The sequence below is a fragment of the Oreochromis aureus genome, linkage group 11 (assembly GCF_013358895.1).
Source record: "Oreochromis aureus strain Israel breed Guangdong linkage group 11, ZZ_aureus, whole genome shotgun sequence".
Classification (NCBI taxonomy): domain Eukaryota; kingdom Metazoa; phylum Chordata; class Actinopteri; order Cichliformes; family Cichlidae; genus Oreochromis; species Oreochromis aureus.
Genome location: NC_052952.1, coordinates 410041 through 429526, shown reverse-complemented (window position 1 = coordinate 429526; position 19486 = coordinate 410041). Strand labels below are relative to the sequence as shown.

The window sequence follows — 19486 nt, the reverse complement described above, 5'->3', positions numbered from 1 at the left end:
TTGAATTGAATGCATGGACTACTCAGACTCACTAGTTGATATAATCAGTACCCAGAGGACACACACGAGGACACGGGGAAGCCACAGACCCAAAACTTTGATTTACACTCTAACAGCTCAGAAATGAAAATGATTTGAATGTTTTTATGAACGATGAAGTCATGGTCTCTCCTGCAGTAGTTAATCAGACGTCTGTAGGTCTGTCCTAACAGTTGCTTTGAGTTCGCTAACACATACAGCGAACTCAAACTCAGTCCTTCAAAAACAACAAAATGTGTGAGTCTAAACGACTCGTCCTGCTTTGACACTGTTTCAAAGGAGAATTTCATTAGAAATGTAAAATCAGACTGTATTTAGCTTTTTCACCCATTCATCCATGAATCAGGCTGTGCATGTCAGAGCTACTATACAGTATCACCAAACCCAAAAACCGGTAATGATCATAAGCGCCACTGTTTGTAATGTGTGAAACACCCTGATCTGTCTCGGTGATGCTCTTCAGCACAATTATAGCACTGTGATTGCTCGGGAAATGAGAGTCCTCGAAATCTGGAGTCACTGTTAGAGACATATAACGAGGCACAATAGCTCCCAGAGAGAGGGCCAATAAAGGACGGGGAATGGTGCATGGAGGATGACAGAGTTAAAGGAGGTGGGAGGGTGAGAGTGACAGGAAGAGGGGAGCTGTTAGAGTGCAGGGAGGCTGTGCAGCAGGTAGAGCCGCTAGGTGAGATAAAAAAGAAATCATTCAGTCAATCAGCCTGGGCCGTGGTGCAATCATGAGATCTCATCTGTTTTCAAGAGCAATTCTGCCTTTTATTGAGCTGTTGTGTCTCAAACAGGGAGGCTGCAGCGGCCAAGCTTAACGTGTGCACTGCCAGATAGATCTGTCACCACGGACTAATAAAGTATTCCTACCTGACTTCAGCGTGCTGCTGAGAACTAACGATGAGCTGTGTACGTCTTTTTCCTTCAGATCTCAGCCTCAAGGTCAGCGCCGAAGTGACCAAGCCCACCTACGGGTGCCAGGTGACCATCCAATCAGAGCAGGAGAAACAAATGCTAAAGATGTACCGAAGGGAGGAGAAGAAAGAGAGAAGGAGATTCAAAGGAGGCGATGAGGGTGACTCTACGGATGCTCTCCTGACCTTTGACCCCAGAGAGATGAGAGCCCAGCGGTATGTCGTCTCTACAAAACACATCTTAGTGTTTGTGTGTCTTTGTTGTGTGCCCACCTGTGCTCTCAGGTGTGTGTGACCGACAGCCTCGTGCATTTTTCATGACAGCTTCAAACAAAAGCAAAGCTGCTTTTCTGTTGGGGGTGGTACGAGGGGGGGAGGGGGGGTGCTGGAAGATTCTTCCAAAAGTTTAATTTCAGAGGGTAAAAAAACGAGCAGCGGTCTGTTTAATTAAAATGTTAGCGTGTGCAGATCCAGCGCAGTGTGAAGACAAAGATTAGCAGAGAGGTAAGCCACTTTATAAAGCCTCACATCTTTGCCTCTTCACTGGGCTCATCCATCACAGCGCGGTTTATTTCCACAGCTGTGGATCAAGATGAGGGCTGTGCCGTGGATCTGACACTGTGCCAATTTAAATGTTAAAGCTCTGTTTACTGTCCCGTCTTACTGTTTCACGTGTGCCTTGGTGCAGAGAGCAGGCCCTGCTGACTGCACGCTATGAACCTGTGCTGAGCAGAGACAGAGTCTACGAGCGGATCCGATATCCCAACGTCTACGACAACCTCGCAGAGGCCACAACGACGGCTGCGTTTGTGGGAGGAGCCAGGGTGAGGCTCTGTTTACTGTGCTGCACTCTCTGCCTCTGATGTGTGACATGACCCACAGGTTTAAAGTGCGCATGCTCTGTGCTTCATTTTTCCTTTTCTTACTGTTCTGGAGGAAGGTTAAATCATTTATCTGTGCAGCGGGGATAATCCCATCTTAACATTGTGTGATAACATCATTCTTGCTGCTTCATTGCATTTTACACTGTGGGAGATGGCTCTAACAAAATCTGAGCCCGTGTCAGAGTGTAGAATCACTTTAGTGGCTGTCAGGCTGCTGAACGAATCACAGAGAAGAAACACGGTGTGACCATCTCACAGCGTGGGTCTGTGGCCACGGCACAGTGCTGAGAACCATCACAGGAAATAACCACTGGGCTCAGGACATATGTGTCTGTGTAGCAGCACTGGTCCTTAATCACAGGCTGGCTTCTCCTGCTCTGTAAATGAATGAACATGTATGAGAAAAGTGATTAAACCTGAGGAACATCTGGAACAAAAGGCTCAGCGATCAGCTTGACCTGTCGGGCAGAAGGAAACGTTTCATATGACAGAAGCAGCTGACTGCTTCATAAAGCATGTTTCCTCCCTCAGCTGGTGGAGGAGTGCTGTTCCTCTGCACAGACAGGAAGTTGGTTCACTGATGATGGTCAGAGATGAGGGAGCTCTAGTGTTAGTCATGTAAAGTTGCTTTAAGAGAACTTACAGAGGTTTGAAAGATGAGCTTGTGTACTCATGAACTTGAGATATTCAGCTTGAACGCCTCTGTGTGCTTGGAGGGCCTGTAAGTCAGACACTTCCACAGTGTTTGTGTGGCTTCATTACACATGTGACACTTACTGGAGATGGTCAGGGGGGAGCTTTTTGTCGCACTTGACTGATTTATATGTGGAATAAATGTATAAGCATTGACTTTATCTGTTTTATGTAATGTTCATATTTAGTCTTTATTATAAAGAGATTTTTTTATCATTGACAGTATAAATGTGTTTATGTTAGGGTCTGTAGTTACATAGAGAGGGGAGAACATGCTACAGACCCAGTGTGGGCTCAGAGAGGCGTTTTGTTCTGTGGACCTACATCCTGTGTTGTTTTATGGACCCAGGCTACTCTGTGCTGTTCATCTGTAACTCCAAATACCAAGTACACCCTGCTCATTTTAATGTGCAGTTAGGAAACTAAACGTATTGCTTCAGATTTATAGTGCTCACATGTAATCAGACATAAAGTTCTTCATTCCTGTTAAATGTTTTGTGTCTTTGAGATATTGTGTCAAACCTTTTCTTCTGTTTGGTCGCTAACGTACAGATGCTGCTGCCCGAGGGAATCCGCAGAGAAAACTGTAAGATGTACGAAGAAGTGGAGATCCCACCCAATGAGCCCATGCCTGTTGGGTTTGAAGAAAAGCCCGTCTACATCTCTGAATTAGACGAGGTAGGAGCTGCTGTGTTGTTCGATGTTTGAGGGGACCAACAGTCACCTATGGGGACAAAATCCCCGCCCCCACAGGTCTGAAGGCATGTTTGAGGCTCAGAGTGTGGCTTTAGTGTCAGGGTTAAGTTTAGGATTAGTGTGTGTGTGTGTGTGTGTGTGTGTGTGTGTATGACCACAATGCTTACTGGAAATTCTGTGGAGTTTTGAATACCCCCCCACCTCCACCTTAAGGTGAGCACATGTCCCAACATATGTATACCACAGGTCCTTCCACAGCAGCCACAGTCACAGCTGTACTCCAGGTCACTTCTATCTTCTTTCAGTTCAGACTGGGTGAACTGGTCTATCTCCAGCTTAAGTTCACACTGTTTGCTTTCCCGGCATTTCCTCCTGTCTTGTGTCTGTAATCACCTTCTTCCACTCAGCTTTTCTCTAAAGCTTCAGCTAAAGCTTTGATTTTGTGAGGTATCCACTGCAGACTGCTGGCCCTTTTATTACCAGCTGTGGTATCAAACCAGTGACTGACTGATATTATTCTTATAATTATAGACACAGGTTTATTTTTGAGTGTACGATTCCAATGATTTGAGTTTCTTCTTAATAAACATGCCCAAACAGGTGAGTGTCACCTTTTCCTGAAAGTAAAGGCTGGAGGTACTCTGGCTTCCTCCCACTGTTCAGAGACATTCATGAAGTTTGGTTAGCTGGTGATCGAATGTTGAGTGGCCATCTGTCTGTAGGAGTTAGCCTGGGTCTACCCGGGTTTGTACCTTTCCTTCCTTGTCACAGCTCAGAAAGGCTCCATCCTCCTGAGCCTGGGAAAATCCTGCCTTGGAAAAGTTGAATGGATTTAGGAATGCCGTTAATAAAATACGCCTGTGCTGTCTCTACACAGCGTCTCAGGTGGCACGTTTGAGTGAGATGTAGCGCCCTGAGGTCCTTAGACTTGATGAAATAACTGCTGTACTTCATCAAGTACCTGAGTATGAACCACAGGAACTGTTTGTGTGTCTGCTAAGCTGCCAGGAGATGTTGCTGATGCCCAGGAGATCATGTGACTGTAGCAGCCAGTGACTGATGTTCAGTCTAAATGAAAGCACTGTAGCACTCAGCCAGCTGTCAGCCGGCACAATGATCAGTCAGCCTGAGTGGCAGCTTGATGGACAAACCCACACTCACACTGGTACGTTCCCAGCCTCCAGCAGACTTTACCCAGTCACCATTAGGCCAAACAAGAGAGAGCAGCAGGCTGGAGAACCTGCAGCTGAGTTAGATCTGTGCCTTAGAGAGGAGCAGGACTTCATCAGAGTCCACATTCATAGAAAGCTCTGCTCTGATCCTGCTGAAGACGCAGCAGAAGATCACGTCGGCTTCTCCAGTCTGCAGTCTGTCCATGACGACACCAACGTGGAACATCCATGAATCCAGAAAATGAGTGTAACTGTTACCATTGTTATCCTTCATGTCATTCACGCTGCAATGGCTGTAATCATAAATGGGACTGATAGTTGTGATGAAAGCATGTGTGTCCTGTGTGTGACTAACTGATGCATGGATGCTTTAATCACATCAAAATTGTGGCTTTTGTCATCATAGTTGACCATACTTGCTCCTGTGTGTGTGTGTGTGTGTGTGTGTGTGTGTGTGTGTGTGTGTGTGTGTGTGTGTGTGTGTGTGTGTGTGTGTGTGTGTGTTGGCACTGGCAGTACTTCAGTAGCTCTCAGCTTCAATCTTCCTCAGTGTGTCTTTCAGCACTTCACCACTAATCCTTTCATTAGTCACAGAAACAGAACAGGTTGCCACAGTGTGACTGTGCATTCCTCCGTTCAGGTTACACTCTGTGTTTCTGCAACAAGAAGCAGCTCAGAGCAGATTCCCAGATATAATCCAACCCCATCCCACACCCGTCTGTAACGTCTGCTGCACACCTCGCCGCTGTCCTCATACATGTACTGCACCAGCCTCATGTAGTGCTGTGCCACTCCCAGCTTCCTCCTGCAGTCTGCATCTGCAGGGCTCTTTCTTGCCATAACGCCATACTCCTCTTCACTGATTGTCACTTCTATCCTTATCTTCAACTCAATTTTGTGAATAAAGTCTTTTACATAGAACAGACTTTACCTTACAGAACAGGAGAAACCCCATCAGAGCAAGCACTTTGTGGCAGTAGGAAGGAAAAACTCCCTTTTAAAAGGAAGTAACCTCAAGCAGGCACAGCCATCTGCTGTGGCCAGAGGGCTGAGCGTAAGGAGAAGAGAGCAGCAAGAGGATGGATAAAATAGACACCCCTGGAGAAAGAGCTGATTCATTAATAATGACTCAACACAGCAGTGATGTATAAATGCACAGGCAGTGACAGAGATGAGTAACAAAGGTATAAATGCTGCACTGAGGTGCAGCGGGACAGTCACAGAGATGAGTCCGCTGACAAGCCAATAAGATCATTTGTACTTTTCACCATTTTATTATAATTATTTAATCAGAACTGAGCACGAAATTGAATAAAAAGTCTGAGAAATAAGACATTCTGAATAATAACCACAAACAAAGCTATGATTTGTCTTTGTTAGTTATGATAAACAAAGCTAAGAGGACTCTGACAGGAAATAAACCAACGTATTCATCGTGCTGTGAGCAGGTTCCCTTATTATTAATCATAAAATCACTGACTCATAGGGACAAGGGCCACCTAATGTTCAGTTGTCCACATGTATTGGTTTCCTTGTAGGTACAGTTGAAGGTTTTATAATCCTCTTCTATTGCTTCTTTGATTGTCTGGGATTGGGAGGATTGGGGGGTGACGAGAGGACAGCGCTGCAGGTCTTCTGGTCCCAGCTCTGGTGGTCACAGGTTCAACATATTCACGCAGAGAGCAAGCTGCTCCATCTAAAGACTGATGGACGCCTCTCTGTGAACAAGGCCAGCACTTTAGCATGCAGCTAATCATGTGACTCCTCAGGTTCAAAGGAAAACTAGTCCCCACGTGTATGAGCAAAATTACATTTGGTGACCTCTAATTGACACAGCTGAGTGTCGTCACTCCCGATGTGAATTACATGTGTGTGTCCTTAGCCCACAGTTTGTAATGTCCTTTTTCCTTGATGGGTGTTGTCTGTTAGAGACAGCGTGTGCTCTGATAAAGCACACAACTACAAAAGTAGTCACTATGTAAATGTTAGAAATGAATCGAGCTACCGCACCGCTGTGTGACAGGCACAGGAAGTGGAACGATGCGTAGTTTCATGGTGTTGCTCTTCATTTTCATCCCTCTTGTTCTCTCCAGGATTATGTTAAACAGTCTCATCTCCAACTAACTGTCCTTCATCTGTCCTCCCCGTCTCTCTCAGGCTCTACATCCATCAGCTCCTCATCTCCTTTCTTTCTACACACACTTCCTTCACTTGTTGTCACATTTCAGGCTCCTTAGCCAGCTGTGCTGCACATCCTTTCCAGCTTCACCTCTGACTAACCAGGTGACAGAAGTCTTAGTGTCCAGTCTCCTTTGCCACCCAACACACTCTTGACTGTATGTCCAGCCTCCCAGTACGCCTGTCTACTCCCTCCATCTCCCTCACTGCCCCAGAGCCTTCACTCCTCCCTGAACTCTGTGCACCATCTTTCTTCAGCTTTCACCATTTAATCCTCGTTCTCACCATGGCTTGCTTCGTCTTCTTGTACAATGACTTTGGCTTCCACAGTTATTATGGTAAATGGCCTGTATGTGTATAGTGCTTTACTAGTCCCTAAGGACCCCAAAGCGCTTTACACTACAGTCATCCACCCATTCACACACACATTCACACACTGGTGATGGCAGCTACATTGTAGCCACAGCCGCCCTGGGGCACACTGACAGAGGCGAGGCTGCCGGACACTGGCGCCACCGGGCCCTCTGACCACTACCAGAAGGCGGTAGGTGAAGTGCCTTGCCCAAGGACACAACGGCTGAGACTGTCAGAGCTGGGGTTCGAACCGGCAACCTTCCGATTACAAGGCGAACTGCAAACTCTTGAGCCACGACCGCCCCACAGTTATACAGACTAGCATCCACTGTTGCCCAGCTACACTCTCCCCTGATCTCTCAGATTATACCTTCTGAGATAGATGTTGTCCACCTGTGTGCATCGCCCTGTGTTCTTCCCTCTTCTTGAAGTACATGTTTTCCACAGTCTTTTCTGTCATTTTCACCAAGTTCATTGTCGTCTGTCCTTCAGTTCTTCTCTTCCTCACACCTACCTCCCCATCATCATCACCATCATCACCTTTCTTCTCTTCATCTACATGCCCAATACAATCTGCTTCAGTCACCACGTGCTGTCTCACCCTGCTTCATCAACAAAAGAAGACTTTTCGACTGCTTAGACAGATGAACATAGGATGAACGTGCAGCTGAATAAGATAGTCAGTAGAAGGAAGGACACCACTGATGAGCCAGAAGACCACGTTACTGATCAGGTGTGGTAGAGGCGTAGTGTAGTAAGTGTGGCAGTGGGAATGGTGCTGTGGTGTGTGTTGATGGTATGACTTTTGAAGTTCTACCTTAAGCTCAGATTTAGTGCAATGCTGCAAATCAGATGAACAGCTCTTCCCAGTGCAGGCAGATAATGAGTGAAAACATGCTGTGAAAACTACCCAGGAGCGTCTTAAGGCAAAGCGTTATGAAATGGGATTTACCTCCTCAATCCTGCTGAGTGTGGTTTTCACTTTCACAAAACTGAGACCAGCAGCGACTGGAGCGGCTGCATTAAGGTGTAGTAAAGCAATAATCCATCAAGGTCTAAACTTTATGCAAACCTTCAGCTCCCTGTTGTTGTGTGTTGGCTCTAAATAAATAAGATTGAATTGAATGGAGTCATTTAGTTGTTCTGTTAATTACTGTGAAGTATTTAGACGCGTCAGCCTTTGAATAAAACACAAAGTTACACGTTTGTTGACTTGAATCAAATGTCGAGTTATTTCTGAATCGTGTCCCTGCTTCACTCTTTAAATGGGACATCCCTGCCCCCCCTCAGAGTTTCTCTCTGGCAGATTTCTTTTCCTCCTTCAGAGTTCCTGTGTAACTGATCTATATCGATATGGAAGCTCTTCTCCTGAGCGATGTGAATTAGCCTCAGTCAAGCAGCGGCTCTATTCATTAACTTAAGCCTGGGCAACTGTGGAACAAAGTGCCTCGCTGCTGAAGCGCCAGCACACAATGCCTAATAAGTCTTTATTTGCTATTAGGATGGCTTTGAAAGGCAAGCTGAAAAGTCTGCCCCTGCCGCTTCCTTCCAGTTTACACCGCTGCCGTTTGTCATTTATTGAAAGCTGTAATGGGAATCGGGGCTGGCATTCCTTTTAACAGTGTGAAACATTAGAAGTGAGGAATTTATTAAGGTGCTTTTCAGCGAATGAATCAGGGTCTCCATATCCTGCACTTGCCACCATGGTAAAAGCCTTCCTAATTGGTCCAAATAGATATGTACTGAGTGTGCTGAGTTAGAGCGAGTGCCAGTCAAACATGTACAGAAACTGCTACTTCTGCTTGCTGATTTACAGCAGAACGCCGCTGAAACTTGGATACGGAGACCAGTATTGACACACACACATGGCCTAAGCTGCTAATTGGTAGGAATTCACTCAGGCTGCTAACACATTCTGAAAAAAATGACATGCTCCCGCAGGGAAAAGGTCTGTAGAGGGATAAGGATTAAGGAACACAGAAAGCTTTGCTCTTTAGCAGCTGAAGGAGAGTGTGGGCTTGTTGAAAGGCATAAGTAATGAATGCCCCCCCTCCACTTCGTACTGCATATCATTCTGCTGCCTGATACTCGACGAACTGGCATTATGGCTCATTTAAATGTTTTTCTTAATGAACGGAGTATATTTAAACAGACATTGTAGTTTTCTCCAGATTCATATTATAGTGCAGATTCTCCTCCCTCCTCCAACAGGCTGGAAGCTATTTATATCTGAAAAAGTGAGTTCATGCATTGCTGATGCAAATTTTTATCCTAATGGAAACACTGAAGGCTTTGTAAAGACGTTCTAGATGCTGAACAATCAGCAGCAGTGCACTAGTCTCTCATGTAGCTGCCGTGCATACGAAAATTACAACAAGGCAGTGAGTTTAAAGTCTGTGTAGGTTCTCAGTCATCCAGGTCATGGTAGTCTAAGCAGCTTGGAAAGACAGCAGCTGGACTTCTTTCAGCTTCTTGAAGACATTTCAGCTCTCATCGAAGAATCTGGTTCATTTGTAAAAACAAATGTTGTCCCAGGTATTTAAACGTTAGTCGGTTTTGGCAAAGAAAAGATGCCAGTATTCAATTTTTGCACAGAGAGGACAGACGGTTTGAAAGGGGACTCAAAGAGGCCATTTATGTCCACTGTGAACAACCAACTTTGAACAGAGGGCGGGGCTTACAGCACAACCTATCCTGCTGCCAGTCCTGAGATCCCTTCCCAGGCACCTCAGTTCCCATTCACATCTTGGTAATCTCAGTAGGTCACATGATCTCATAATGGTTTCACCCGAAACCTCCGGTGGTAATGATCCGCGCCCTTTGTCACACCTTGGCTCATGTGATGACAACATGATCAGTAGTGGGTCAGCGACCCTCTTAACCCTCGTATGGTTTTCCCTCGGGCCAAATTAACCCATGACATATTTGAGGTTTTAAAAACAAGTCTGAAATAAAATTTTACTTTATAAATAGTGCTGTCAGCGTTAATCTCATTAAAATGACCTTAACACCATAACCGCATTAATGCGGCAAATCTCTATTAGCAAGTTAATGTGTCGACGCCGTGCGTGGGGACTGCATGGTGTTTGACAGTTGATGCCACACACAGTGGAACCATCCTTTCGCCTACTCGACGGCGTACAAAGATCCTGCGTGATGAACCAAAGATTTCAAATTTTGATTCATCAGTTCATAATACCTTCTTCCAGTCTCGTGACTCTATGAAAAAGTCTCAGTATCCCATAAACTCTTGGTCAACTCCCACCAAAAAGGATTATGATCCCAAAGTAGGCATGCAAATGCGTGATGCCCACATCTTTCTACTAATCACTGAAAATACATCTTTCCTCAAGATTGGTTATATCCAGACTAATTTTCTGATTTGAGTCAGGAGTCAGCACCATCCATGTTATGGTAGCAGGTGATTGGGGGGACTCTCTCACTGGGGAATTGCACAAATGGAAGAAAGCAGTCTTACATATTTGTTTAATATGTGCATTGAAGGACATGTCCTGGTCAAAAATGACTCCAAGGTTCCTCACAGCATTACTGGAGGCCAAGGTAATGCCATCCAGAGTAAGAATCTGCTTAGATACCATATTTCTAAGATTTTCAGGGCCGAGTACAATAACCTCAGTTTGATCTGAATTAAGAAGCAGAAAGTTAGCGGCCATCCAGGTCTTTATGTCTTTAAGACATTCCTGCAGTTTCACTAATTGGTGTGTGTTACCTGGCTTCATGGACAGATAGAGCTGCATGTCATCTGCATAGCAGTGAAAATGTATGCTATGTCTTCTAATGATGCTGCCTAAGGAAGCATGTATAATGTAAACAGAATTGGTCCTAAGCACTTTTTGAACCCTGTGGAACTCCATAATTGACCTTAGTGTCTGAAGAGGACATCTAAAGTAAGTAAGTAAAGTTTCTCCATTTACATGTACAAATTGGAGTCTATTAGATAGATATAAAATAAACAAACCACTGCAGTGCAGTACCTGTAATAATGTACAGCATGTTCTAATCGATCTAATAGGATATTATGAACAGACAGTATCGAACTGCTTTTTAAAAGAAGCACTGAGAAACTAAGTGTGGAGCTACAGTATCCAGAGTCGAAAATTAGTGAGAAGGTAAAAATTTTATTACAAGATAATCAACCTCTGCTGGAGTAGTGTTCATGTGGCTGCTCTGCTCTGTGCCCCACCCTTATAGGCCTTTGGGGTCAGCAACCTTTAACAATTGGGAAAAAAAAGCCACTTGGAATAGATATTTGCAAAATTCTGCCTAAATATGTAAAAAGAAAACACTGGGAGCGTGGTCGCAAATACTTTTGAAATCTAGCGGCAAAATGAAGATAACACTGTATATATTGTTGTGTTTTTACCTTTGTGCTTTGTGTAAACAACTGGCGCACAGCAAAGTAAGTAAGTGGTCAATAAAGAGATTTAAGCGTGTTCATTATGGTCCGAAAGCGCAAATCGGGGCATTCATCTTTATTTGTTTTAACATAGTTCACGGTGGAGAACAGTCCAGATCCAAAGCTCGATAAACAAATGGTACATAAACGCTTATTTTACAATGAAAAAATAATAAGATATTTTTTGGTACAATCCCAAAGCCCGATAACAGGAGGAGAAGCTTAGAGGCGTGTAAGACTGCAATGCTTCCTGATCAACTCTGGAAATAATGTTGGGGTTTAATAAATTTGTCCACATTTCTAGAGATCAAAAAGGCTTGTTTGAACAGAAAAGATTTTAACTGCGATTTGGTTTAAAAGAATCCACAGCAACTAAGGTGTGTTGCTTATGTAATCCATGAAGTGCTACAGATTCAAATTACATTTTATTTAATTTAAACTCTTAAAGAAATATAACAAAAGCAAAGTACACACCCAGCTGAACTCAAAATGATCCATGTCAGCAAACAAAAACTAATCTCACTGTTTTCAGCCAACACTCAGATATATCAGTAAACCTTCAAGGGCTGTTGGAGCCTTGACCTGACTCTTAAAAAGTAATTGTTGGAAAATTTATTATGAGTATATAAAAAGCATTTATCTTGCTGATAAAAAAATAATATTTGCAAAATCACCCCTGCCTAAATATGTATTTTACCTTTACTACAAGTTAAAAAGAACTAAACACAAATAAAATACACTTCAGATAAATATGGTAATTTATTTGCCCAAACCACTGCTTTCACCAAAATCCTTTGATTCTCCTGACTTGACAGCGTCTAAGCACTATAAGGACTATGTTCAATCCACCTTGATTTTTTCTAATCCAGTTTGGATGTGGTTTTTAGCAAAACATGTGGTTTTGTTATCCTTAGAAGCCCGATAACAGGAGGAGAGAAGCTGCAGTGGAGGTGATGTAAGACTGCAACTCTGCTTCCTGGTCTATAACTCTGGATAGTCATATTTTGGGGGTTTAATAAATTTGTCCACATTTCTAGAAATGAGAGCTGCTCCATCCAAAGTGGGATGGATGCCGTCTCTCCTAACAAGACCAGGTTTCCTCCAGAAGGTTTGCCAATTATCCCGATTTGGTTACTGAATTAACATTTAGATGTCGAAGAGTCCCTTGACATGGAGTTTGGAGCATGGACTGGTACAGTTTTCGATGACAAAACATTTAAATTCAACATGAAATAGTTTTCTGTGCTGCCCACAGATTTCAGTAACAGTCTGTAAACCTGTGCCTCTTCTTAAATTCTGAGTTAAAGTCAGTGTAATGTACATTATTATCGTAATCAGGGCTGGGGGTTGCACTCTTAATCATACTGTTTTCGTCTAACACTCAGATCTTCCGTCAGTAAACCTAGACACTTCAAGCAGATGTTTCACAGCCTTTTTTTCCCTGCAGCTGACGTAATCAAAGGCGACTGTTGGAAAATTTATTATGAGTATATATGGAGTAGAGTGATTCATTTATCTTTAATGATAGTAAAATAATCATTTAGCACATCACACCCCACTCTCCTAAACTGTTTCATGTCTTTTAATCCACGACTCAGACGGTAAGGTTTGTCCAAACACCTGGGAAAGATATAGTTAGAGATGTCAGATGAAGGTTTTGTGTCTGGTATTTTCAGACATCTGATGGTAGCAGGTGAGCAGTGCTGTTGTCGTTCCAGTACACATGCCATTACTGCTTTCACTCAAAATCCTTTGATTCTCCTGACTTGACAGCGTCTAAGCACAGGCATGCAAAGATGAGGCAGAACTGAACAGCCCGCCATCCATAATTAATCCACCTTGATTGCATTTTCTAATCCAGTTTGGATGTGGTTCCCCCACAGCACACACATGTGGTTCTCTAACTTTCCTTAGACTTGCTTTAAGACATCTTTGAGGTTTAACACATTCACAGTGTGGTTTGGTGATGTGAGAGCATGCACACATGGTACTATACTACATCTATATACTATACACAGTATAGTACATCTATATACCACATACAGTATAGTACATCTGTATACCATACACAGTATAGTACATCTGTATACTATACACAGTATAGTACATCTGTATACTATACACAGTATAGTTCATCTGTATACCACATACAGTATAGTACATCTGTATACTATACACAGTATAGTTCATCTATATACTATACACAGTATAGTACATCTGTATACTATACACAGTATAGTACATCTATATACCACATACAGTATAGTACATCTGTAGTATAGTACTATACACAGTATAGTACATCTGTATACCACATATAGTACATCAGTATAGTACATCTGTATACCATACACAGTATAGTACATCTGTATATAGTTCATCTATATACATACAGTATAGTACATCTGTATACTATACACAGTATAGTACATCTACCATACCATACAGTATAGTACATCTGTATACTACATACAGTATAGTACATCTGTATACCACATACAGTATAGTACATCTGTATACTATATACAGTATAGTACATCTGTATACCACATACAGTATAGTACATCTGTATACATACAGTATAGTACATCTATATACAGTATAGTACATCTGTATACTATACACAGTATAGTACATCTGTATACTACATACAGTATAGTACATCTGTATACCACATACAGTATAGTACATCTGTATACTATACACAGTATAGTACATCTGTATACTACATACAGTATAGTACATCTGTATACTATACACAGTATAGTACACACAGTATAGTACATCTATACACAGTATAGTACATCTATATACCATATACAGTATAGTACATCTGTATACTATACACAGTATAGTACATCTGTATACTATACACAGTATAGTTCATCTATATACCACATACAGTATAGTACATCTGTATACTATACACAGTATAGTACATCTGTATACTATACACAGTATAGTTCACTATATCTGTATACTATACACAGTATAGTATCTATATACAGTATAGTTCATCTATATACATACAGTATAGTACATCATCTATATAGTTCATCTATATACTATACAGTATAGTACATCTGTATACCACATACAGTATAGTACATCTGTATACTATACACAGTATAGTACATCTGTATACCATATACAGTATAGTACATCTGTATACCACATACAGTATAGTACATCTGTATATATATACAGTATAGTACATCTGTATAGTATACAGTATAGTACATCTGGCTATATACATACAGTATAGTACATCTGTATACTATACACAGTATAGTACATCTGTATACTATACTATATACAGTATAGTACATCTGTATACCACATACAGTATAGTACATCTGTATACTATACACAGTATAGTACATCTGTATACCACATACAGTATAGTACATCTGTATACCACATACAGTATAGTACATCTGTATACCACATACAGTATAGTACATCTGTATACCACATACAGTATAGTACATCTGTATACTATACACAGTATAGTACATCTGTATACACAGTATAGTACATCTATAGTACATATAGTACACTATACTATACAGTATAGTACATCTGTATACTATATACCACACAGTATACACAGTATATACATCTACAGTATAGTACTATACATACAGTATAGTACATCTGTATACCACATACAGTATAGTACATAGTACATCTAGTATACCACATACAGTATAGTACATCTGTATACTATACACAGTATAGTACATCTGTATACTATACACAGTATAGTACATCTGTATACTACATACAGTATAGTACATCTGTATACTATACACAGTATGTTCATCTATATACATACAGTATAGTACATATACTACATACAGTATAGTACATCTGTATACCACATACAGTATAGTACATCTGTATACTATACACAGTATAGTACATCTGTATACCATATACAGTATAGTACATCTGTATACCACATACAGTATAGTACATCTGTATACCACATACAGTATAGTACATCTGTATACTATACACAGTATAGTACATCTGTATACTACATACAGTATAGTACATCTGTATACTATACACAGTATAGTACATCTGTATACCACATACAGTATAGTACATCTGTATACTATACACAGTATAGTATACACATACAGTATAGTACATCTGTATACTATACAGTATATATCTACAGTATAGTACATCTATATACCACATACAGTATAGTACATCTGTATATACATACAGTATAGTACATCTGTATACTATACACAGTATAGTACATCTATACCACATACACAGTATACATCTGTATATATATACAGTATAGTACATCTGTATACCACATACAGTATAGTACATCTGTATACTATACACAGTATAGTACATCTGTATACTATACACAGTAGTATAGTACATCAGTCATCTATACTACATACAGTATAGTACATCTGTATACTATACACAGTATAGTACATCTGTATACCACATACAGTATAGTACATCTGTATACTATACACAGTATAGTCACATCTGTATATACCACATACAGTAGTATAGTACATCTGTATACTACAGTACAGTATAGTACATCAGTATAGTACATATACTATACACAGTATAGTACATCTGTATACCACATACAGTATAGTACATCTGTATACCTACATACAGTATAGTACATCTGTATACTATACACAGTATATCATCTATATATATATACAGTATAGTACATCTGTATACTATACACAGTATAGTACATCTGTATACCACATACAGTATAGTACATCTGTATACTATACACAGTATATCTGTATACATCTGTATACAGTACATCTGTATACATACAGTATAGTACATCTGTATACCACATACAGTATAGTACATCTGTATACTATACACAGTATAGTACATCTGTATACTACATACAGTATAGTACATCTGTATACTATACACAGTATAGTTCATCTGTATACTACATACAGTATAGTACATCTGTATACTATACACAGTATAGTTCATCTATATACCACATACAGTATAGTACATCTGTATACTATACACAGTATAGTACATCTGTATACTATACACAGTATAGTTCATCTATATACCACATACAGTATAGTACATCTGTATACTATACACAGTATTGTACATCTGTATACACAGTATAGTTCATCTATATACATACAGTATAGTACATATACTATATACAGTATAGTTCATCTGTATACCACATACAGTATAGTACATCTGTATACCACATACAGTATAGTACATCTGTATACCACATACAGTATAGTACATCTGTATACTATACACAGTATAGTACATCTGTATACCACATACAGTATAGTACATCTGTATACCACATACAGTATAGTACATCTGTATACATACCACTGTATACTATACACAGTATAGTACATCTGTATACCACATACAGTATAGTACATCTGTATACCACATACAGTATAGTACATCTGTATACCACATACAGTATAGTACATCTGTATACTATACACAGTATAGTACATCTGTATACCACATACAGTATAGTACATCTGTATACCAGTATAGTTCATCAGTATAGTACATCTGTATACTATACACAGTATAGTACATCTGTATACTATACACAGTATAGTTCATCTATATACCACATACATACATCTGTATAGTATACATCAGTATAGTACATCTATATACATACAGTATAGTACTGTATCTGTATAGTACTATACTATACACAGTATAGTACATCACAGTATAGTACACTATACACAGTATAGTACATCTGTATACATCTGTACATACAGTATAGTACATCTGTATACCACATACAGTATAGTACATCTGTATACTATACACAGTATAGTACATCTGTATACTACATACAGTATAGTACATCTGTATACCACATACAGTATAGTATCATACTATACACAGTTATACTATACCACACAGTATAGTACATCTGTATACTATATACAGTATAGTACATCTGTATACTATACACAGTATAGTACATCTGTATACTATACACAGTATAGTTCATCTATATACCACATACAGTATAGTACATCTGTATACTATACACAGTATAGTTCATCTATATACCACATACAGTATAGTACATCTGTATACTATACACAGTATAGTTCATCTGTATACTACATACAGTATAGTACATCTGTATACTATACACAGTATAGTTCATCTGTATACCACATACAGTATATAGTATACATCTGTATACTATACACAGTATTGTACATCATACAGTATAGTTATACTACATACAGTATAGTACATCTACATACCACATACAGTATAGTACATCTGTATACTATATACAGTATAGTTCATCTATATACTATACAGTATAGTTCATCTGTATACTATATACAGTATAGTCATCTGTATACTATATACAGTATAGCTACTATACACAGTATCCTGCAGCTTTTAGTATAGTGCATCTATATACTCCAACACAGCTGAATCAAATAGTTGGATTACCAATTCGGCATGCCATCAAGTCTGGCAACTATACACAGTATGATCAACGTAGCCATTCATTTGATTCAGGTAGTTCATCTATAATACAGTATAAGGACGCATCTAAAAGCTGCAGGACAGTAGCTCTATCGACTGGGATTGGGCATCTGTATACTATACACAGTATAGTTCATCTATATACCACATACAGTATAGTTCATCTGTATACCACATACAGTATAGTACATCTGTATACTATACACAGTATAGTTCATCTATATACTATACACAGTATAGTTCATCTGTATACCACATACAGTATAGTACATCTGTATACTATACACAGTATAGTACATCATCTACATACCACATACATACAGTATAGTACATCTGTATACTATATACAGTATAGTACATCTGTATACTATACACAGTATAGTACATCTGTATACCACATACAGTATAGTACATCTGTATACTATACACAGTATAGTACATCTACATACCACATACAGTATAGTACATCTGTATACTACATACAGTATAGTTATCATATGGTTCATCTGTATACTACACAGTATAGTACATCTGTATACCACATACAGTATAGTACATCTGTATACTATACACAGTATAGTACATCTGTATACTATATACAGTATAGTACATCTGTATACTATACAGTATAGTTCATCTATATAGTATACAGTAGTACAGTACACGTATACTTCTTAAGAATTAGAGATGCAGCTGCTGACGTGGAGTTCTTTCCTTTCCAGTCTGTGATCAGATTAGAGTTGAATTAAATATCAGGATCCTTTTTTATTTTTTATTTTTTTTCTTTAGATCATATTGTCACAGTATTATTACTGATTATTGTCACAAAGATCAGGCTTAGTTTATTTAAAAGTGCGCTTGTTTTGGTTTATGAGCTTTAGTGTGTACTGTATTGGGGTTGGGCGATATGTAAAAATTTTCCAACTGACAATCATCAGTACAATAATCGACGATCAGCGATATATTTCCGGATGTGCAGACTTTTTGATGGGCGGAGCAATGTAATCATGCACGGACTGATTTGCACGTTTACAACACAGAAGTCCAAACATGGACGAACTAATTTCCCCCCAAAGTTAGGGCTGTCAGTATTAACACCTTATACGGCGTCAACGCGGTCATCACGATTAACGTGATTAGAATATTTTATGCGCTCAACCCATCTGGAGCGCAGAATGAACAAACTGGACAAACTGCCCGAAATGCGTTGACAGAGACATTTCAGGGATTTTGACTCAGTCTCCGCTCCAGATGGGTTAATTGTTAATCGCGTTAGTCGTGATGACGGCGCGTTAACACTGACAGCACTGAAAAAAGTCGCCAATTTGGGATGAAAGAGGGAAACCTAAGGATGTAACCAAAGCAGTGTGCCACTTGTGCAGACGTATAGTGCGAGCAAAGTATTCAAACACGCCTAAAATGCATGAGCATGTACGTGTCCACCATCCGGCTGAGTATGCTAGGCTATCACCAGCTTCTGCAGCAGCAAGCATTTGGGCGTGCTCTGAGGAGGGTGCATTTGCTCGCACATGAAAGAGGGTGCTGTTAAAACAGCGCTATTATTTTTTTTTCTGTTGA

The 19486-nt window shown here is 40.1% G+C and overlaps 1 protein-coding gene across 4 annotated transcripts in view; it reads left to right on the top strand.

The window, feature by feature from the left end:
• The window catches only part of ascc3 (activating signal cointegrator 1 complex subunit 3), a 146178-nt gene that overhangs the window by 27467 nt on the left and 99225 nt on the right, over nt 1-19486 (top strand). For all 4 annotated transcript variants that reach the window (XM_039619361.1, XM_039619363.1, XM_039619362.1 and 1 more), the window contains exons 6-8: nt 977-1178; nt 1651-1786; nt 3092-3217. In XM_039619361.1, the coding sequence (XP_039475295.1) occupies nt 977-1178; nt 1651-1786; nt 3092-3217 (464 nt within the window). The remainder of the gene's footprint in view (nt 1-976; nt 1179-1650; nt 1787-3091; nt 3218-19486) is intronic.